General features: G+C 39.2%; 1 protein-coding gene across 2 annotated transcripts; it reads left to right on the forward strand.

Moving 5' to 3' along the window:
- Positions 1-76: 76 nt before the first annotated feature.
- On the forward strand, positions 77-18,738 carry gcfc2 (GC-rich sequence DNA-binding factor 2). Of its 2 annotated transcripts, none has more exons than XM_084392814.1 (18): positions 77-451; positions 533-625; positions 706-858; positions 1,571-1,801; positions 1,886-1,983; positions 2,114-2,217; positions 3,736-3,919; positions 5,597-5,720; positions 5,853-5,913; positions 6,115-6,197; positions 6,518-6,717; positions 14,821-14,965; positions 16,414-16,535; positions 16,639-16,715; positions 16,836-16,902; positions 18,080-18,226; positions 18,308-18,447; positions 18,528-18,738. In XM_084392814.1, the coding sequence occupies exons 1-18, from the start codon at positions 178-180 to the stop codon at positions 18,637-18,639; spliced, it is 2,415 nt and encodes an 804-aa protein (XP_084248940.1). In that variant the 5' UTR covers positions 77-177; the 3' UTR covers positions 18,640-18,738. The 2 variants fall into 2 exon arrangements, with proteins under 2 accessions (XP_084248940.1, XP_084248939.1); XM_084392813.1 differs by having other exon boundaries at positions 111-451; positions 2,084-2,217.
- Positions 18,739-23,426: the final 4,688 nt, after the last annotated feature.

Genomic DNA, 23,426 nt, shown 5'->3' on the forward strand with positions numbered 1-23,426 from the left:
CAGTTCGGAGACATTTAGCATGTATTTACCAAGTTTTACAACACAAATTAAATATGCCTTTCTTTATACAGATGCAGGACTTTTATTATGTAATGTTTTTAAACGACGACCAGGAAGTACAAAATACGTCACTACAAAACGTTGATTTTATGTTCACGTTGGATTGTATTTAAAATAATGTTTAATAAAAAGCCGCGCAGAAATTTCAGGCAAAGGAAAAATGAATCCAGTGATGAAGATGAGAATGAAAAGCTCGTCGGTGTTGACGGTGGAAAGGAAACGGAGAAAGCAGATTTAAAAGCAGATTTGCAGCGAGGAGGGATTTCAAGTAACGTTAGTTCAAAGGCTCGCGAGTGTGACTCCAGTGATGAAGAGGAGACTGGACTCCAGTCCAGAGATATAAAACACCAGTCGAAGAGCAAAACGCTCAGCTTCTTTGACGATAAAGACGGTAAACATTTTACTATAACCAGTTATATGCACTTCTAATGGCTAATAGATTCGTTTTAACGAAGAAACCTTATTCTTACAGCCACTGAGGGAAGTTTTAAAGTAAAACGGTCAGTCAATAGAGAAGTTGTGTTCCAGGCACGGAATAAAGAGGATTCTCCTGTACCGTTACAAGGTAAGTTACAGTCATCTGCAGAGACATGCTTTTCATCTGGCCGTGAATGTTATGGTCCATAACACTTCATCTATTTTCAGTTAAGAAGAATAAGGATGCCAGTTTGCAATCTGACAGTGATGCTGATTCTTCTGTTGAAGAAATACCTCCTGACAGTGATGATGATGATGATGATGATGATGAAAGCTCTTCTACCATGTCAAGTTCATCTGGTTCTTCAAAACCACAAAGAGGTTCTGTCTGCAACTAAATCATTTGCCTAAGTAACCATTAACCCTCTGAACAAAACAGATTAAATACAATACGTTTTAAAATGAAATTAATGTACTAGGCTATATTATTTCATTCATATTTTGTATTTTGAGGGGACCTCATGGTACCTCTGAATTAGGCACTATTTGTTTCTGTATAAATAAAACACGGTATTAATTGGAAATAATATTTTCCCCATTTACTTCCTATGGTCCACTGTGACCATAAAAAATCTTTGTGTTTATATACAGTAGCAAGTGCCAGAAAAGTCACCAAGTTTCATACCATTCCAATGAAGTACAAAATTTAAAGTCGCCATAAAATCAAAAATGAGTCTCTTCTCTTCGTTTACTGGCTTGAGGCCGGGATAACCTGTCACTCACATGACACCACAACTGTTCAATCAACTCCCGATCGACAAAACCAAGTCCCGGCCTACGTTTTTTTTTTCTTGTTTGAGAAGCCATTTCAATCGAATATACGTTGCAATAGGGAAGAAGATACTATTGCAACTGGACTACAGGGGGACTTTAAAACATTAAATTGTTCTGTCTAAAATTACCAAAGACCACCAGAGGTTTGAAGCAATGGTTCAACATTCTGTCATTGTTTACTCACTATCATGTTGTTTATGAACTATTGCTTTAACACTTAAGTGCGATTGTTAATGTCATTATTTGTCAATTGCTGCAGTCATCATTCCTGATGCTAGAAATATTCGTGCTGCCAAAGAGAAAAGGAGAAATGCCAGAGCCAAGCAAGATTACATCTCACTGGATTCACCCCACACTCCTGGAAGCCTACAGGAAGAAGATCCGAGCAATGAAGAACAAGACAGCGACAATGATCTGGATGATCATGAGCGCAGAATTGAGTTTGCACCCAAACCCAAGACTGTGAGAGAGCGAATGGCTGAGAAGATGGGTGAGAAACTTGTGTTACTTGTGTATATTAAATCACTAAAGTAGTTGGCAGAGAGATCGAATGTTCTGTGTTTGTGTTCTGCAGGAAGTGATAGTGACGAGAGTTTTTCTGATAGCCAGGAGGAGGAAGACCAGCAGATGTGGGAAGAGCAACAGATTGGAAAAGGAGTCAAAAGACACCAAGTGAGACTCGCCACTGTGACAGATTTTAATCTCCTTGAGCCTTTTTGGATAATATTTAACTAAACATTAACTTGCTTTATATTACACACTACTTCCATAGTGTTTCAAGGACCTTTCCTTGTATTCTCAGAAGGATTGGCAGGCTCCTAGACCAGCCCGACAGAAGAAAATGGACATCCCCGAAACGCTACCACCAGTCAGAATTGATGCCATTAAGAAGAGAATCATTGGAAAGTAAGCTGCTGTTATGCATTCGTTTTAGATTATTTTAATTGATAATAAATAAATAAAAGGTAATCAAAATATGAATATTAACTATATATACAGTACTCTTTGGGTCAGTAAGATTTATTTATTTTAGAAGAATAAATTAATACTTTTGAGCAAGGACGCACTGATCAAAAGTGAGAGTAAAGACATATGTAATGTTACAAAAGATTTAGATTTCAAATTTTAAACTTTCTATTCATGAAAAATCTTGGGGGGAAAAAATGTATCATGGTTTCCAGAAGAAATTAAAGGGATAGTTCACTTTGAAATAAATTTTTGATATGTTTTAGCTTACCTCAAGGGCATCCAAGATGTAGGTGTCTTTGTTTCCGCAGTAGTTTCAATTTTGATATTTTTAGGTCAAACCGTTCTTGTCTGTCAGTCATATAATGCAGGTCTATGGTCACTGGCTCAAAACACAAGCACAGAGTCCAAATTAAAACAATTCCCCATCGTCCAAATGAAACAATTCCCCATCATAAGTACACATTGATGGCCTAAGACACGAAACGAGCGGTTTGTGTGAGAAAACGAACAGTATTTATATCGTTGTTATCTCTTGAAAACAGCACACGTCCAAATGATCTGACGGCGCGGGCGGGTATAGATGTATACATAGATGTCTCCTTGGCTACTGCAGTTCATTGGAACGAAACCGTAGCCAAGCGACATCTAGTGTATATATCTATACCCGCCCGCTGGCGGGTATAGATGTATACACTAGATGTCGCCTTCGCTACTGCAGTTCATTGGAACGAAACCGTAGCCAAGGCGACATCTATGTATATATCTATACCCGCCCGCGCCGTCAGATCATTTGGACGTGTGCTGTTTTCAAGAGATAACAACGATATAAATACTGTTCGTTTTCTCACACAAACCGCTCGTTTCGTGTCTTAGGCCATCAATGTGTACTTATGATGGGGAATTGTTTCATTTGGACGATGGGGAATTGTTTTAATTTGGACTCTGTGCTTGTGTTTTGAGCCAGTGACCATAGACCTGCATTATATGACTGACAGACAAGAACGGTTTGACCTAAAAATATCAAAATTGAAACTACTGCGGAAACAAAGACACCTACATCTTGGATGCCCTTGAGGTAAGCTAAAACATATCAAAAATTAATTTCAAAGTGAACTATCCCTTTAAGCAGTATAACTGTTTTCAACATTGATTTTAATACTAAGAAATGTTTCTTGAGTAGCAAATCAGCATATTAGAATGATTTCTGAAGTATCATGTGACACTGAAGCCTGGAGGAATGATGCTGAAAATTCAGCTTTCCCATCACAGGAATAAATTACATTTTAAAATATTTTCAAATAGAAAAGTTTTCAAAAAATTTCACAATATTAAATTTTTTCAGTATTTTTAATCGAATAAATGCAGCCTCTAGAACATTAGAAAAAAATCATACTAATCTTACTAACTTGAATGGCAGTATATATCATTTATATTAAAAAAAAAATCTCACTCCAGGTTGGATTCGCTGAAACAGGTGCACAGGGCGCGGGAGGCAGAGCTGAGGAGGATGCAGCTGGATGTGGAAATGGCCAAGAGCTCTTTAGAGAGCCTTGAAAACCACCCCGCAGATGAGCAGCTCCGATTCTACCGTACCATGAACGCGTTCTCACAGAACCTACTGGAATGCCTGTCTGAGAAGGTAGGCAAAGTTAATCTTTACTAAATGTAGTATGCATGTAATACAGAATAATTATATACAATTTAGATGCTCCACTGATTTAATGGTGTAAGGGCTAGGGCTGTAATCAGCCAAAGAAAATCTTGGTCGACTGAAGTCCTGAAATTTTCGACTAAAAATGACGTTAGGAAAAAAACCCGTTAAATTAATTAGCTGCGCACTGTGCGCAGTACTTGGTAGCCTTGTTGTCCGCCTAAATGAATTACAAATAAACATAAAAAACTAGAAGGCTATTTGCAGTATATTAAATAGTTTTTTACCTAATTATTTTGCACTGAAATGAGTCTGACACACGAGTCTGTCGGCTCTGACAGCGTTGCATCACGTGCACCTGCGCAATATCATAGCCTATGATTTCTGAAAATAGTACTATGTTGTCAACTAGTGATATCATCACAAGAACTTTTGAGGAATATGCAACATAATTTAGACAATTGTTTTTGTCATATGTATTATAATAACTGACAGACACTATCATTTCAGCCGCTCTGTGCAGCTCGCACAGAGCGAGGCTGAACATAGGAGCTCAGCTTCGCGGCTGAGACACGAATAGACTATTAACTTAAAGCTTTTACTCTTAAACACAAAAGGCACGTCCACTTTAATAAAAAAAAGAATATTTGCTAAACAAACCAGATCAAGAGTAGAAACGAAATAAAGTGCATACCTGAAAAATAAAGCAATTCAGCAAAACTTCTAGTAGCCTACTTTCTTCAATCTGTCTCTCTTCTGTGGGTTGGGCTAATCCCAAAGAAGTGAAAACAAGGGGGGGTGTTCTGAAGACAGACTGTTGCCTGTGAAACAGGGGTGCTCTGAAAACACCCCCATTAGCAATTAGTGCTTTCCACCTGATGAAATGAACACGGCAAAACTGATGAAATGAACACGGCAAAAAATTTCAGAGCGAAATCGTATCACCAGAACGTATCGACCAATAATCGACTAATCGACTGGGAGATTACAGCCCTAGTAAGGGCTATGACACACCAAGACGACGGTCGGCCAACGTTGGGCCATTGGTGAGCGTCTGTCGGGCTAGTTTTTGCGGTGTGTTCCACACAACGGCTGTAGTCGGGCTCACGTCGGTGGGAGTTCGCCCAATTCAACGTGTTGACTCTGCGTCTGGGCTGTCGGTGAGAGAGATAACTCTGATTGGCTGGTTAGTTTAGGGAGCAGATGTGCACGAGAATAAAAGCAAAAATGGTGAAAGCAAGCAAAGAAGTCAAAGAAAGCTGTTCTAATTTTAAGTCATCCTACCTGAGCATTACCTGAATAGGTGAATATTTTCATATTAACATGAGCCACCTGGAATGAATAAAGTGATCAGCATGATTGATATTCAAAGTGGTAAACAAATGCTGCTTTATTTACGGTTTGTGTAGCTGCAATCCTAGTTTAGGTTTCCCTTTTTAAATGACGAATACCTGCTAAAATATAAAGTTATTTTCTTACACACAGGCGCAAGAACGCACATGCTAGTTGGCAGTCAGCTGTAGTCTTTGAGGTGTGTTAAAGCGCAGCTTTTTGGCCCAGACGCAGCCGACGCAAGGCGACAACACAATCGGCTTTCGTCACCTCTAGTTCTTTGACGACGACTTGGCGTGTCACAGCCTTTAAGTAGATTGTTTTATTTTTCAGATGGCTTTAATAAACTCTGTTGAGCTGGACATGCACAGTCTCTATATTGACCAGGCTGAGGCGCTGTTGAGTCAGAGAAGAGAAGCACTACTGGAGGAATCCTCACAGATTCAAAAATTAACCTGTAAGACTACAACTGTATACTGCCTCACATCTTATACCCTCACATATGATTATAATGATCATAACTTCCATCTGTCACAGGACTGAATGCACATTCATTCATATAATATTGTGTATTGTGGATGTCTCGTAGATAACACTGATTCACACAGCAATGGTGACGCAACCGGAGGCTCTAGCCCAACTCGGCAGAGGTGAGATGGATTATAATGTATGAACTTTCACCATTACTGAATGTTATTGCTGTAAATACTGGATACACTTAGTCTGACATTTTGAGTCTTTATAGATTACAGCCTTTGGAGGCTTTCTGAGATGCTTATAATCTTTAAATTACAGTTGTCAAAGTCATTTATCATTGGGTTTTCTGTTCCCTGTGTGTTTTCATGTCTAAGCTTGTCCTATGAAGACATTGGGTGCGTACCTTGTGACTGGGAACCAACAGCAGAGCAGGAGGCGGAGCTACAAAGTAAAAGAGGTGGGAGAAGCTTTATTGAAGCACAAATAAAATCATTTTTAGTCACTATGAAATGAAAATGGAATTATTATATATATATTTTTGAATATTCCAGTATTTATTATAAATGATATATCCATGCACTTGTAATCTTTTTTCAAAATAGCTAATTCACCCCACCTACTCCCCCAACACGGGAGTAAAGACTATCCGTTTCATGCTGACTTTAAACAGTGGCGTCAGAGCCTATAAATACTTTGAGAATACAAACATTGCATCCAACACTTGTTTAAAGTCCATGTGGAATATGTACAGCATCTATGACTTTGATTCAATTTCAGATGATCTACTGAAAAAGGCACAGGAAGTGTTTGCAGATGTTCAGACAGAGTTCTGGGACGTGAAGAAAATCCTCTCCAGATTTAATGAATGGCGCGTCTCCTTCCAAGAGTCTTACAGTAATGCCTACATTGGCCTGTGCCTCCCTAAGCTCCTGGCACCCCTGATCCGACACCAGCTCATTGGCTGGAATCCTCTTCAGGTGATCTATGGTTATTTTGATGTTCCATCTGATCATTTTGTACTACATTCAAATCAGCTGGAAATGACCAAAATGTGCTGTGTTGGACCTGAAACACCCTTTTTTCCATCCATAAGGATCTGTGGATCAGGACAAACTCAGCATTTGACAGTAATTATGAGTAGTAATTAAGTAAGCTTATTGTCATATCACAAATATTGCTTTTTTTACAGCTTAAGTACATATCACACACGTCTGCTGCGTATTTTTAGTTATTATTTTATAAGCCAGATTTCTCAGACTGCATTGTAGATTTGAAGGTGTGTATTCAGCAACTTATGCGTCAGACAAATTAAATTACTGTACTGAATAAAATTTAAACTGATTTTGTTCTACATGTTCTACAAAAGAACCTACATATTTCTTCACTAAATTACTAGTTTATTATATTAGCTTTTTAACATTAACAATCATAATTACATTACAGATAATTAGAACTGCAGTGCTGTGCAGTGTCAACACTAAAAGCTGAGTCACCAATTATACTGGTATTGACGATAACCATGATAGTAAAAAAAGAAATACTGATATTGTGTTAATACTAACCTAACCCTGTACATATACAATAATATTGTAATAACATATACAATAATCCAGCACCAGTAACTAACTGATGTGATGGATTTTTCAATTAATCATAACTAACAATTATTTTTCTTGCAGGAACAACATTCATATGCTTTTGAATCTTAAATGTTTCCAAAACCTTTGGTTGAAAACTCGTGACTTTGAGTGTGTGAGTGTATAAATAACAAATAGGGGAAATTAAACTAGACAGATGTTTAGGTTTGAAAACTTGTGACTAACAATGAAGTAATCAAGAAAACAGAGTAACAGAAGAAACTAGTAACAGAAGGCCTATGAAGAACCAATCAAATTGTTGGGAAATTATGTAATGTCTCATTTTCGCCATGCTCCTATTCTAATGGCGCTTTTCCACTGCATGGTACGGCACGGTTCGGCTCGGTACGGTTCGACTCGGCGCGGAACGGTTCGGCTCGCTTCGCTTTTCCACTGCGTGGTACGACTCGACTCGGTACGGCACGGTTCGGTTCGCTTTAGCTCGGTTGCTTTTCCATTGCAGTTAGTACCGCTTCAAAATGGGTGGGACTGATCGTTATAGTTGCCGCCTCTACTGCCATGACATCATTGTAAACGCGCCACATTTCAAACGCACAACACAGGGGATGGTGCTCTTGATTCTCGGCATGTGGATGTTTTTAAATTAATCGTTCTTATAATGGTTTACTATATGGAAGGAAAATTCTTAACGTGTAATTAAACGTTGCGTTCATATTCTGGGCTCATCTGATTTTTTGTACATAGCATAGCCTACTTTGTTATGATTTTAGTATCATAATGATTAATAAATGCACGCACAATTATCCGTGAACTTGATTTGAACAAATGCCTTTCAACTTGTGTGTGCAAAATCTGAATTAAATGAATGTGCAGCAATCTTTACAAATAGAGAGTCTAGGCCTAATGTACTGTTTTAGCCTACTGCCATTGAAAAAGCGCATTTAGTTAATGTTATGTTATTTTTTTCCATCTGCCTATGTTGATTATGAAAAGTGAACAGCACGAGTAGAGAGACATGGAGCGAGTCAGACATAATTTTGACCACTTCATTAAGTTTTGTTTTGTAGAAAACATTTCTTTAAAGTGAATTTCGTTTTGTATAAATTGTATCTTCATTTTAATAATTTTTTCATCAAACAATTGCCTGGATTGAATAAGATGCAAAATAGACAATTTAATCATTGAGGCGCCCGAGCGGTCACTTGCATTGTACGTTAACTGGAGCGCATCTCATCCTCAAATACACAAAGCTTGAAATGTCTTTAAACGAAATAATTCAAAACAAAAAGAAATAGGCTACTCTCTTATGTAATCCATTATGTGCATTTCTCTCTATAGGCGCGTTTACTACGAATATGGCGATCGTCAACTTCATCTTTGCCATGCACAGACACTGACAGAAAACACTTTTATAAGTAAGGGATAATCCACGGCTAGCCATGCATTAAAGGATTTTAATGCACGACGTAGAGGCGAAGAACCACCCGACGCGAAACGAAGTGCATTAAAATTCTTTAATGCATGGCTAGCCGTGGATTATCCCGCTTATACCTTGGTTATTTGCCAAGTTAAAAATAAGTTAAAGCTGTAACTGATGTTTACAGTGTAATTTTTTAACAGACGTGTAAAAATGACGGTTATTTCTTAAGTTAAGGCTCGTCAGTTCTTGCACTCCGTCCGCTTTAAATAAAGTAGAGCCATCGGATTGCTTTTATTTGAATGAATTCACATTTATTTAAATTCATTATTAAAAGAGAGAGACAGAGAACTGAAGGAGAAGGAACAGAGAGAGAGAGAGAGAGAGAGAGATGCGTGCGCGAGTTACCTGTGTGCGTCGATCTCTTCTTTAAAGTCAAGCAGCTACAGTCCCCTCATTGCTTAAGCATATAGCTAACTTAATGATTCTTTAATGGATTTATTACAATTATTTATGAATGACAGGCAACACTGATACAAATTAAACGATATTCAAAAATCATCCATTTAACCTACCTAAACGTTTTCATATGTGTCTCTCACTCTGCTTGAGAGTGTATCTGTGTTACTATGGTTACCAATGTAGCGGATTAATTTCGAACTGTAATCAAACTGACTGGAACTACCTGTGCATTAAACGGTTTTACTGCACACCTTCCAGCCAATCAGAATCGAGTATTTAAACAGCCCATGGTATAAATAAAAATCAGTGCACGCGTTTTAATAAAATTAAAACTTTAATTGTGATCATTAAAATAATTGAATATTAAATATTTTGTGGCCAAGGTTTGCTCATTTATTAATAGTATATATATATAGGCTATATATAGGCCTAATTTTATTAAATTGAACAAGCGCAAAATTCAGCATTCAATCAAATATTCAAAAAGACTTAATAATAATAATGTTATTTCAACATAATATCTCGTTATTTCGACATAATGTGCGTGCAACAAGCAAGATGTGCGTTTGTAAATCCGGGGACGCGTGCAGTGATTTTTATTTATAAAATAGTGTTTTCTGTCTGTGCATGGCAAAGATGAAGTTGACGATCGCCATATTCGTAGTAAACGCGCCTATAGAGAGAAATAACATTATTATTATTATTATTAAGTCTTTTTGAATATTTGATTGAATGCTGAATTTTGCGCTTGTTCAATTTAATAAAATTAAAACTTTAATTGTGATCATTAAAACAATTGAATATTAAATATTTTGTGGCCAAGTTTTGCTCATTTATTAATAATATATATATATATATTGTCAGTGTGGTAGATTTCTTCTAAACGTACCTGACCTACGTATATATATATATATATATATATACACACACATATATACACACACACATATGTGTGTGTGTGCCCTCAGCACATGCGTTAAAAATTATCCGGCGCCGCCCCTGACTGCAAGAAACAGTTTACAAGAAACTTTTTAACTGCAAGACACTACAGCGTTGGCTGTTGTCTACTGGCTATTTAAATCTAGCGGGTTTGTCTCGTGCATGGTCTCGTGTCGCAAATACAATGACACTGGTAGTGACGATTCTGTCTGACCAATCAGTGATCTTCAGTGTTTTCACGTCACATTTTAGTACCGGTACGGTACGCTTGGAACCTCAACAGAGGTGGTACCATTTAAAGCGAGCCGTACCGTACCGTTAGAGGTCGACCGATATGGTTTTTTTCAGGCCGATGCCGATGCCGATCTTTTGAAATCCGGGTCGGCCGATGGCCGATAAATGCTGCCGATTTATTTTGGCCGATATTTGGCCGATTATGTGCTTGTTTTTAACCTCTATTTGAAAGATAAAATGTAATACAAATAATTACTTAAGATAGACAAGATTTCTCAACAAAAACATTTATTGAACACTTTACCAATCTGCACTTGTACAAAAGACAAAAAGAACTTGAGATATGTTTGGTAATTGTACCTGAATGAATTGAAAATTCATTTGCTACATTTCAGATTAATATATTTGTTTTCCTTAACATTTGAATTAACAGTAACTTAAACACTTTGCAGTTTGAATGATGTCCTGATAAACAAAATGACGGAGTATGTTTTTATGTTTCCACTGTTCGATCGCGCCCGCGCCTCACACACACACACGCGCGCGCGTTTGCACACAAATATAAGTAAACACTTTGCGACTTTAAACACACGCGACTTTTCGATCTCGATCGCGCCCGCGCCTCTCTCTCTCACACACACACACAACATCTTTACATCGCAGCCGGAGCTAAAGCGGAGCTACAGATTAGGTGTCCCTAAAGAACCCGCGTATCTAACAGTAGTTCCACATTACTTTGCACGCGAGTTTTATTTATTTTTATAGCGTGTATTCTCCGTGGAAATGTATACACCGAACCGTGACGCCTGTTCCGTTTCGGTTCAATACGAAAACATGTACCGTTCCACCCCTAGTCTACAGTGAAATACAGTCACGCATTACACTACTGTTTGGCCAGCATTTTAACCGTGTTTAATCCAGCTACTAGCTAACGGAATGTTAAAGTTAACTGCTGACTAGTGTCAAGTGCAGCAAAGCGATGTTTCTGTTATTCTAACGTCCGTTTTCAGAGCATCCAAGAGAAGCACAGGCATAACAGTAGCACTGATATGAAGCACAGAAATGCGCGTTGTCCGGTAAATAACGGTCGTTAAGGCACCAGTGCCGTATTAGCACTGGGTCTGTCTGTAGCTACCCAACCCTAGCAAAGCAAAGCCAGTCCTTCACTAGCATATAGTTGGTCTCTTTTTTTTATTACTTATTTCTCTGCATTGAGTGACAACCCTCTCAAATATAAGACACACAAACAGAACAAATAAAAGTCTCAGATTCACTGTCTGTAAATTCTTGCTTACTTATTGTGACATGATCGCAACCCTTCTGCTGTGCTAATGCAACCTCAACTACGCTATCAATTTCAAAGTAGCCGAACGTCATGTCGCCTATTCATGTTTTTTCTCTAAGTTGGCAGTAACATATCAAACGTTTTTAATTAAATATAAAGGAGTTTTCTCCAAGGAACTTAGCTCCTTCCTTAAGCACTGGATGAGGTCTGCTCACTCTGCTGGAGAATGACTCTAGGCGCAGCATGCGTCGAACGCGTGTTCCACAACAACAACACTAGGCTGCCCACAGATGCGCCTGCCTAATAATCGGCTTGATACACTTGGATATTGGCCGATGCCGATTATGTTAAAAATGCAAAAAATCGGCCGATCAATCGGCCGACCGATGAATCGGTCGACCTCTACGTACCGTACCATGCAGTGGAAATGCGCCATAAGCGTGCCGTACCGAACCGAGCCATACCGTACCATGCAGTGGAAAAGCGCCAAAGCGTGCCGTACCGAACCGAGCCGTACTGTACCATGCAGTGGAAAAGCGCCATATAAAAACTGTTGTATTCCTTTTGCGGGTGGGATTCTCTCTGAAATTTGTCTGAGATCCTCCGGCTGTGATTAAAGCATATTCGAAGGCATTGTCTGAAGTCTGTCGGTTATTATTGCTGCGCAGCAAATTAGGGTTAGGGGACTCGGCCGACGTCAGCGAGGAGACACGCTAGAGTATAAATATTATTGAACGGGGACGTTGATTGTAGACGAGACCCAGATAAACTAACGTCGACTGTAGACGTTCGGGGACGTCGATTGTAGACGAGACCCAGAGAAACTAACGTCGACTGTAGACGTTCGGGGACGTCGATTGTAGACGAGACCCAGAGAAACTAACGTCGACTGTAGACGTTCGGGGACGTCGATTGTAGACGAGACCCAGAGAAACTAACGTCGACTGTAGACGTTCGGGGACGTCGGTTGTAGACGAGACCCAGAGAAACTAACGTCGACTGTAGACGTTCGGGGACGTCGGTTGTAGACGAGACCCAGAGAAACTAACGTCGACTGTAGACGTTCGGGGGCGTCGGTTGTAGACGAGACCCAGAGAAACTAACGTCGACTGTAGACGTTCGGGGACGTCGATTGTAGACGAGACCCAGAGAAACTAACGTCGACTGTAGACGTTCGGGGACGTCGGTTGTAGACGAGACCCAGAGAAACTAACGTCGACTGTAGACGTTCGGGGACGTCGGTTGTAGACGAGACCCAGAGAAACTAACGTCGACTGTAGACGTTCGGGGGCGTCGGTTGTAGACGAGACCCAGAGAAACTAACGTCGACTGTAGACGTTCGGGGACGTCGGTTGTAGACGAGACCCAGAGAAACTAACGTCGACTGTAGACGTTCGGGGGCGTCGGTTGTAGACGAGACCCAGAGAAACTAACGTCGACTGTAGACGTTCGGGGACGTCGGTTGTAGACGAGACCCAGAGAAACTAACGTCGACTGTAGACGTTCGGGGACGTCAATTGTAGACGAGACCCAGAGAAACTAACGTCGACTGTAGACGTTCGGGGACGTCGGTTGTAGACGAGACCCAGAGAAACTAACGTCGACTGTAGACGTTCGGGGACGTCGGTTGTAGACGAGACCCAGAGAAACTAACGTCGACTGTAGACGTTCGGGGACGGCGGTTGTAGACGAGACCCAGAGAAACTAACGTCGACTGTAGACGTTCGGGGACGTCGGTTGTAGACGAGACCCAGAGAAACTAACGTCGACTGTAGACGTTCGGGGGCGTCGGTTGTAGACGAGACCCAGAGAAACTAACGTCGACTGTAGACGTTCGGGGACGTCGGTTGTAGACGAGACCCAGATAAACTAACGTCGACTGTAGACGTTCGGGGACGTCGGTTGTAGACGAGACCCAGAGAAACTAACGTCGACTGTAGACGTTCGGGGACGTCGATTGTAGACGAGACCCAGAGAAACTAACGTCGACTGTAGACGTTCGGGGACGGCGGTTGTAGACGAGACCCAGAGAAACTAACGTCGACTGTAGACGTTCGGGGACGGCGGTTGTAGACGAGACCCAGAGAAACTAACGTCGACTGTAGACGTTCGGGGACGTCGGTTGTAGACGAGACCCAGAGAAACTAACGTCGACTGTAGACGTTCGGGGGCGTCGGTTGTAGACGAGACCCAGAGAAACTAACGTCGACTGTAGACGTTCGGGGACGTCGGTTGTAGACGAGACCCAGAGAAACTAACGTCGACTGTAGACGTTCGGGGGCGTCGGTTGTAGACGAGACCCAGAGAAACTAACGTCGACTGTAGACGTTCGGGGACGTCGGTTGTAGACGAGACCCAGAGAAACTAACGTCGACTGTAGACGTTCGGGGGCGTCGGTTGTAGACGAGACCCAGAGAAACTAACGTCGACTGTAGACGTTCGGGGACGTCAATTGTAGACGAGACCCAGAGAAACTAACGTCGACTGTAGACGTTCGGGGACGTCGATTGTAGACGAGACCCAGAGAAACTAACGTCGACTGTAGACGTTCGGGGACGTCGATTGTAGACGAGACCCAGAGAAACTAACGTCGACTGTGTTCGGGGACGTCGATTGTAGACGAGACCCAGGTAGACTTAGGTCAGGTACGTTTAGAAGAAATCTACCACACTGACAATCCAATATAGCAGATAGAGGTATTGCACCTTAACGCTGGTTTCCACCCGTCACAAAATGTAGCTACAACAGCCGCACAGAATCATGTTTGAGGAGATGACACGCAAAAGCAAGACACTCTACCTGCACTTGAATAAAAGTTAACTAGCAATTGTGGGAGTTTTGTGCTGGGAAAAATGGGCTGGGAAAAAAATAGTCTTTTGTACAGTTATGGTTACAAACTCTCTCTCTGCCTCCCTACACTTGTATTTTAAATGTGTGATTCACTTAATGAAATGGCACTTATTTCCAGAACTCTATTCCATCTTCAGATTTGATTTAGATCAGAGAAGCATCAGTCCGTTTCCTTTTAATGACCTTTAAATGTTCACTATTTTTATATCTGTCTGTCATTGACGTCTTGCCACTCATGTTATACGTAATGGATTTACTAACATATATATATATATATTTTTTTTTTGTAATGTAGGCAGAAGGTGTTGACTTTGAGGCATTGCCGTGGTATTCTGCTGTTGAGAAATTCTGTCACGGTCTGGGTTTTGAGGAATCTGAGAACATGGATAAGACGACACTGCCCACCATAATTGAGAAGACGATCCTCTCTAAAGTTCAAGGTGAGTCATTTGCACATATTTACGCCAACATTTGTATAATGCCCACCAGTCTGCTACAATTTACATTGAGTTTGGGAACAGAATATTTTAATATCACGCTTTTTATTGTAATTTACTATTAAAGGGGTACTTCACCACTGGCAAAAACTTGGCTGCCAATACAGTAGAAAGGCGGGGAACATTTTTAATCGTTGCTACCCGACTAGAGAAAAAAGGCTGTTGCCTTTATTTTTGCCATATAGGTAGGAAACCTTCAACACCCATAATGCACTGGGCATGTTGCCATCCAAGGCCACTCCCACTAGTCTGCTATGGATGCGCTTACCAGAATCAAATACCACCTTGCTTTAGTAGGAAACACTTCTTAGCAAACATTTAATCATGGTGTCATTTTGTATTGTTCCCGGGTCAAGAATTCAAAGAGTAAATGTTTAGTGGGAGTGAGTTACTTTCGGTTTCCAGTGAAGGATCCAGTGTTGTAAGCAGTGGCTAAATGCTGCAAAGAGAATGCTGCAACAGAAAATCTGGAAGAAAAAAAACCTGAATTTTTGTAGTCAACATTTCAAATGACTACATGAACAGTGTAGTAAAAGCAAAACGCTGTTGCGTACAAGAAAGCAAGCTGTTGCCTTAGTTTTACATTTTTACTATAATGCTGATTAAAGAGTAGACATAGAATGATATCATTTTTTAATGATAAACCTACCCTTAGAATAACTGTTCTGTTAATAACGCTCTGTCTATCTGACTGTCCGTGGGCGGGGATACAAAAATGCGAAAGTATAATCTGTAGTTTTCATGAAAGTCCTGCGTCCGGCTACCCTGGTAATCCAGAGTTCTTGCGAAAGCACAAGTTGAATTTGCTCAGCGAGTTACTCTGGTGTCCAGTAATGATGCTCATTAAATATGCCCCTCGATCTGAGCTGCACCAATCACATCGGGTTATCTGATATAGGCGGGCCAGAGGCGAGCTAAACAGATGACGACAGCGCTGTGACGTCGAAGTCATTAGTAAACATTGCAAGATGGCTATGGATGAACACCAGTTGTTTGAAACGGCTTTGGATGCTACAATGAACGAGTTAGACTTGGCTTTTTATCTAAAACAGGAACAGAAGACGCTGCTCGAATCGTTCCTTTGCAAGAAGGACGTTTTTGCTGTTTTGCCGACCGGATACGGTAAGAGTATAATTGCGTGCAGTGAGATTTTCAAATGCGCGCTTGGTGCCGCCCCTCGAGCTGTGCGATTTTCATTAGTCGACGCCAGACCATTAATCTTTTAGATTTAGGTCTGGATTTCCAGGCTAGCGTCCGGCAGACTTGCTGACAAATAAACATGAAGTTGCACTTTAAGTAGATTAGAATGTATTGCTTTCACTGTAGGATTCATTCAGAATATCAGAACTAATTATCTAATTAATTAAAATGTTGCTTGTTGTTTTGGGCAGGTTTCGTGGAGCTGGTCTGGGACCCTCTGTCTACGCAGCAGTCTCAAACCCTCACAACACTGTGCAAGAGAATACAGGATGATTATTCTGTATTTGATGGTGAACAAAGCAAACCTGTCAAGGTATTGACCTATGATGCATTAAAACTCTGTATGGATCAAAACGAATGTAACTTTATGGATATAATGTCAGTAAGTATAATGAACCTGTGATTTCATCCTGCAGGCCTTTGTTGAAGCAGTTATTCAGAGGTTAAGGAGTTCAGTTGATAATGACGTCTTTGTCCCACTGTACCCAAAAAAGTACGTTTTATCTTGATTTATTTGTTTTGAATATTTTATTTGATCATAATTTAAAAGGTTGATGTGTTTTGTAAGATTACATTACGTTTGTGTGTGAAAGACATTGTGTTTTTGTGTAAGGTTTTTAGAGGATAAGAGGTCACCACAGTTCCAGTTTCAGAACAAACAGTTTTGGTCAGCAGTGAAGGTGTGACATTTCACATATCATCTTTCTGTACATTAATGTACACTACTGTTCAAATGTTTGGGGCAGGTAAAATGTTTTTGGAGGAATTCTCTTATGCTCACCAAGCCGGTATTTTAAATAAAAAAATACATCAAAACAGTAATATTGTAAAAATAAAACATAAAAAAAAAAATATTGCAATTTAAAATAACTGTTTTCTATTTCAATTTTAAAATGAAATTTATTTCTGTTATGGCAAAGCTGATTTTCAGCATCATTACTCTAGTCTTAAGTGTCACATGATCCTTCAGAAATCATTCTAATATGATGATTTGGTGCTCAAGAAACATTTCTTATTATCAATAATGCTGAAAATAGTTGAGCTGCATGTAAACATGACATTTTTAAGGATCCTTTGATAAAAGAACAGGATCTATTTAAATTAAAAACTGTATAACTTATTCAGTGTATTTACTGAATGTATTTATAGTTATGTTTGTTAGAATAATACTTAAAAGTTTGAAAACTAGAGCAAACTGCTATATATCACTTTTGATCTTGAATGTGTCCTTGCTGAATAAACAGACCGATCTCATGAAATGGCGTATGTATGACACGCCAATTCGTATTTCCATTTTTGGCGTGCTATCAACACGCATAATCGCTTTTCAGCGTGTTTATCAACGCCGTTGACTTAACGTTACATTACTCTCTATATAAATATATATGACTTACCCCAACCCCGTCCCTAAACCTACCCGTCACTGGGGTTAATACCATTTATGAGTCTTCCCCTACCATCCTAGTAAAAAAATATCGCTCCCCAGATGTAGATTTACATTTTGCTTCGTTTCGCTTGGACATTTAACGGCGTAGACATACACGCGGAATCACTCGGACGTTTAATGGCGTAGACATACACGCGGAAGATGACGGCGTGGACATACACGCGGATAGCTCAAAATGCGTATAGATAACACGCCACTTGACTTGAAAGTGGCGTGTATGTTTACGCAAAGTCATGATGTCATGTTGGAATAAAAGTGTTTTTTTGTGTGTTTTTTTTCTTACTGACCCCAAACTTTTGAATGGTAGAGTATGTGTTCATGTTAATTAAACTAATATTTAGAGTAAATTGTTTCTTTGTGACATGCTGATTGTTTGTAGATTAAATATTTTTTCTTTTTCTTTTTTTCAGTTGCTTGGTAACATGGCATTATGGGATGGTTTGATTCCTGAACATGTTCTTAAAGAGCTAATGTTGGATAAACTTCTTGGCCGTTACTTGATGATAACCATTCTTAACATACCTGATCCGAAACACACCATCCAGAAATGCAAAAAGGTGCATACATTTACAGTGTCAATCTAATCTCATGGTTACTACTAGGGTAGTTATAAAACTAACTTTTATCTTTCTAAAAAGATTGCAGATGTTTTTCCAAACTCATGGTTTATTGATGTGAACGCTGGATCGTCACTTCCTCAGCTGCAGAACTTCAGCAAACATCTTCTTCAGACCGCTCATGCGATATTCAGGGACAACAATGACTCCAGCAACATGCGGTATGTATTGTACAGTAGTGTGTGTATTTATATTCTATAATAGATCTGATTCTATTTTCTCTCTTTGTTTTTTTTTTCAGAGCACTTTTGTCTGATGTGCTGTTTGTCCTTAAGAACATAAAGGCACATGACAGTATTAGGACAATTACAGAAAAATATCATTGTGAGGATCTGTTAAAAGCTCTCCAGTAGCAGCCATCTTGTGTCTGCAGAAGGTTTTATACGTTTTTAATTTGCAAAGTCAGTTTGATATATGTATGTATAGTGAATAAAATGTTTTATTTTGGCCCACATGGTTTTGATTTTCCTTACCTTGGTTGGAACTGTCATTTACTTCTGTCAAAATAATGAAATATTCCACAATAGTTATTTTTATTAAATGATATATGGTACTCATTGTACATGTATATCCCAAAAGAGCTTTTTCCTGGACTTTAAGTAGTGTTGGATCTAACATTACTGGCTTAGTCAAAGACGTACCATTCAGAGTCACCATGAACGGTGATTTAGGTTCCATGAATATGATTCTTTTTAGAAGATTTCCTGTTGTGAAGTAACTCAGCCTTCCAAGAAAATAATCTTGCAGATGTTTGAATCTGAGAAGCTATCCAACTGATGTTTCCCCAATTGCAAACCTTTTTTTTCCACCACTTTATTTGCATCTGTACAGAGATCCATGTTTCAGTGGTGTAATTATTAGTGGTGCTATATCATTTTTACATTTTTCTTGTTGGGGAAGCCGTCTGACTCGGTCACAATAGGGAAGAAAAGACTATCGTCACTACCTAAATGAAAGATTTCATACCGACTTTTAACAAATTGATAACACACTGGCATTGATGCAGTGAGTTTTGCAAGGGCAAGCATCTAGAAAATATATAAGCCTGGTTATATTTTATAGGGTTTTTTTTATTTCTCAGTAGAGACTGAAGAGACTCAATAAATAGGTTTATTGTTTTGTTGTGGCTTGTTTTCCCCTGTGCATGTTTCGATTTATGAGGAAGACTGATGACATCATTACCACTAAACCAAACAATGGCATTTTATTGAATGGTTCCTCAGAGACAACTTGCATTTCCAGAATGCCTTTCTATCAGACCAGTTGAAGTAGACGCACATGACAAGAACGTAGCTGCCCCTTAAATCGTTCATGTGTCGCGATTGAGATCTTCAGCATTTGTCACAGAACATTTTAGCCTTATCTCATCTCTTGACGAGTCCATCATTGCGTTGAGGTTTGTTTTAATTGAGCTATTTCTCTTTGATTCTTCTATGTTGAGATATTTCGAGAAATGGTTTCATTACTGTTGCTATGTCAACCAGAAGCCTCTTGAGAAAGTGTATTTTGTCAGAGGATTTGTTATGCTGCTTTGCAAACTTAACAATAGGATTAAAAACCTTGCAGGAAAGCACTGCTAAAGGAGGAATAAATGTAGGAACAGAACTACAGTAGGGATAAGAAATCCTCACTGAAAGTCTGGGAATTTAAAGTTTCATTTAGCCCTGGAAATAAACAAAAGGTACAACAAAACCAAGCATTCAGTAACAACACAAGATGCTCTTTGTAACATTTTCAAATCATGCTGGATATCTTTATAATCAGGTTTTGCTGTCGGGATGGATGTGTTCCATGGGCCTGGGAGACAGTGGAATTGGTGTGTGACAAGAGTCTAAAATAATTTGTCTTATTTAATAGTAGTGCTCTTGGTAGTCTGTTCAAAAAGATCAGAGTCATGCGATATATCTCACGTTTTTTTTTTTTTTCAAAGCTTTGAAGTGCTGATTCACATTTAATATAGCAGAATCAATATGATCAGGAGTTCTAGATAAATGGAAGTGTGTCATCATGCTGTATGAGATTCACATCACATGAGCTCTATACACCAGCCACATGACAGATGAGATCTCAATTGTTTTCTTCTATCTTAACCTTATCAGTTGAAGTTCTGGGGCCTTATTTATAAAACGTGTACGCACAGATCTTAACTTCGAGTGTGCATACACTAATATCCATGCCAACGTTCATTTTTATAAAAAAATTGTCTTTGATGTGGAAAAGTGTTTAACGCCACGTCAGGGTCTAAGCAGACGTACACACTTTTCCCTGTGTCAGAGTCATAGTAAAGCAGGTATTTGGAAATCAAAGCGATTATTTCCGCTCGCCGTTCTCTAGTAAAGCATTTAGACGCTGACTGGTGCTCTTTTATATGTTAATGAGATTAATTAGGGGGCGTTTACAAAGCCGAGATCTGACACCATTCAGCTGCGCACAATTTCAAGACCATTTGCGATTTATAAATTTCACATCAGGAAGAGTTGGTACGCACGTTTTCTGTGCTGATTCTCTGAATCAAACGTACGCAAATGATCGTAAGAAATGTAGGACGGTTTATACGCAACATTTTATAAATGATGCCCCTGGAGTTCATCTGATGAAGTCTCAGATCTCTCTATGCTTCGATATCAAATCAAGTATGCATTAATTTGTAGACTGCAACTTCACATTTTGAGTTATGCAGCTTTTAGTTCACATAAAAAAAAAAATTGATGACTCATCCTGCACTCGCTCATTTTGTCCAATCAGATTCTCTCTAGAGTGAAAATATCCCGCCCCCCAAAACCACACTCCTTGAACTAGCAATAGCAAGCTATTTGGTATTTATATATACTATTCAAAGGTTTTGGGTCAGTAAGATATATATATATATTTTTAAGAATTTACAATGCTCAATAGAAAGTACATGAAGACGGAAAAGAAAACTGTGCTCATCAAAAAATATGGTAGAATCTAAAGTTCCTCTATAAATGAACTCGCCTAAAACGGCCCTGAATTGTACTTCCTTACCTCAAAGATCTTTTCTCTGAAGTTTAGGTTAGCAATTCAAAAGCTCTGATCCAGGATTTGCAGTGGCATGAATGTTATATGCCAACTATGGATGTACACTAAGTCTAAATGGTCAAATGGTCTAAAAATCTCATGAAAAGCAGATTTGGGGCAAAGGATTTGGCTTGCATTCTCAGATTGAATTAAGTATTCTGTTAGATGGGGGTCTCATAAAACTACAATATTCTTTTCCTTTTGCCTTCCCTCAGGCAGAGGCATTCAATCCTTGTTGTGTCTTTCTTGATTCATTCATGTATTTTTGGTTACACAAAATACCTACAGAGGTTATCCCAGGGGTAGAGTTTGATGGGGATTCAATTTCTCCGGCCTCGGTCAGGAGGGGGTGGTAATCCTTCTAAATGACTTAAACAGATACAGTTCAACTTCTGTGAAAACAAAGGCCTAACATTTGAATGGGAGTTGCTGAATACATTTATTTTGCCTCATCCTGAACTTTTGCTTTCCTATCAGATTTCTCCATCTTAAGAGTCACAAGGTAGAATTATATCATCAGCCCCCTTTCTACAGTTTCTACGCACACAGCGAGAGCCTTTTGCGTCAGTTCTGAAGGTGACTCACAAAGAATCCAATAAGCATGTCACAATAAACAGGACATTTACGAGTAAAACGAATCAACACAGATATTTTAGTACACACATGAAAATGATTTTTGTTCCAAAGAGCATCATAACGCTTCTTTTGTTTTCAATATTTAAAACCCTTCAACGTTCTGTTTATTTGCAGGTTTAAAATAGATTCTGAATCCCAGCCCTTCAACGTGTCGTCTGAACTCCACTGTACACCGAGGTAATATTTGTCTGCTAGCTTCACGGAGTCCATATTTTTGTGCCAGGCACAAAAGGACATGATTAATTGTGTCTCGTAGGGAGGCTGATAGACACGAGAGAGTTAAGGGCACTCAGGTCTAATGCACTCTAACTGTACTGTCAAATCCAGGCTAACACACACTATCTGGAGGCAACAAGAGCAGGACTCCAAATGTCAAGCACTGTTAAAGTAACTCTAGATTTAACCACGTCTAATGCTGCGGCCATGCTCTGATTTCTAATCTGTTGGTTTAGATTAGCTATATATATATAAAGATATTGTTTTATTTCAAGTAAATTATGCGAATCCATCTTTTATTTATATTCACAGATTTCAATAAAATACATTTCAATAAAATACATGTACACATACACATTTTAATTCCTCATTAAGAATTTATTCTGTGGTCTCTAAAAGTGAGATTTTTTTTTAAAGATGTTCATCTAATGTAATATCAAAAAGACGACCATTATCAAAACATTTCATGTGAAAGCAGACATAGCCAGCAGGATAGGTAGGAACTAGGACATATAAATGCTTGGGTGGGCATTGTTCAGACAGCCTGTCAGGAGACCAGAATAGCATCATCTCCATGTACTCCGTTAGCAGCATTTTTGTTTTTCACATTTTGTAATTTATTATTATTATTATTATTTTATTTATGATTGTTATTACTATTAATCAGTATTGGTACCGAAAACTGATATTTGTTATTATTAAACGGAGGATTTTCTTTTTCCGGGTGGATCATCAAGACTATTGGTCCTCCTAAGTGTCAATCATTCTGGTGATATGTTTACGTAAGGCCGTCGTACGTGCTCGTGCACACGATTCACACGATGGCGTGCGCTCAAAACACAGGTTGGGCTTCCCACTGATGCCTCAGTCGCGAAGTTTCTACTTGACAGGTAAAGTTTGGCATGCTATTTGGAGAAATCCATTTAAAATCACTGCTAGTAAAAGTTAATGTAAGCTATGATTAGCTCGTGCATGCTCTCTCGTGCACACGTTTAATAGGCGTTCCCTTTCGGGAGCAGGTAGAGTGTTGCGCATGTGCATTTTTTCAAAAAGTGGAGAGGGCGGTTCTTTTCTAAAATTCGGGAAAATCCTCCGCTATACCTTTAATAATCAGATTTCCAAAATAAAAGTTTGTGTTTATTTAATATTATTTCGTTTTTTTGCCCAAGCGTGTATTTTATAAATGTAAATGTAAGAATGTAACATCATTTATGTTCGTTTTGCATCAAATTGACAAAATCTCGGAAGA

Source organism: Rutilus rutilus (assembly GCF_951802725.1).
Source record: "Rutilus rutilus genome assembly, chromosome: 21".
Lineage (NCBI taxonomy): Eukaryota > Metazoa > Chordata > Actinopteri > Cypriniformes > Leuciscidae > Rutilus > Rutilus rutilus.

What these genes read in the sequence shown, in the direction of transcription:
- gcfc2 (XM_084392813.1), top strand. Translation starts at nt 178, where the DNA reads ATGTTTAATAAAAAGCCGCGCAGAAATTTCAGGCAAAGGAAAAATGAA. An exon ending in GCGAATGGCTGAGAAGATGG is followed by an intron (nt 1,802 to 1,885) that starts GTGAGAAACTTG and finishes TGTGTTCTGCAG; the next exon opens with GAAGTGATAGTGACGAGAGT. An exon ending in GGAGCTACAAAGTAAAAGAG is followed by an intron (nt 6,198 to 6,517) that starts GTGGGAGAAGCT and finishes ATTCAATTTCAG; the next exon opens with ATGATCTACTGAAAAAGGCA.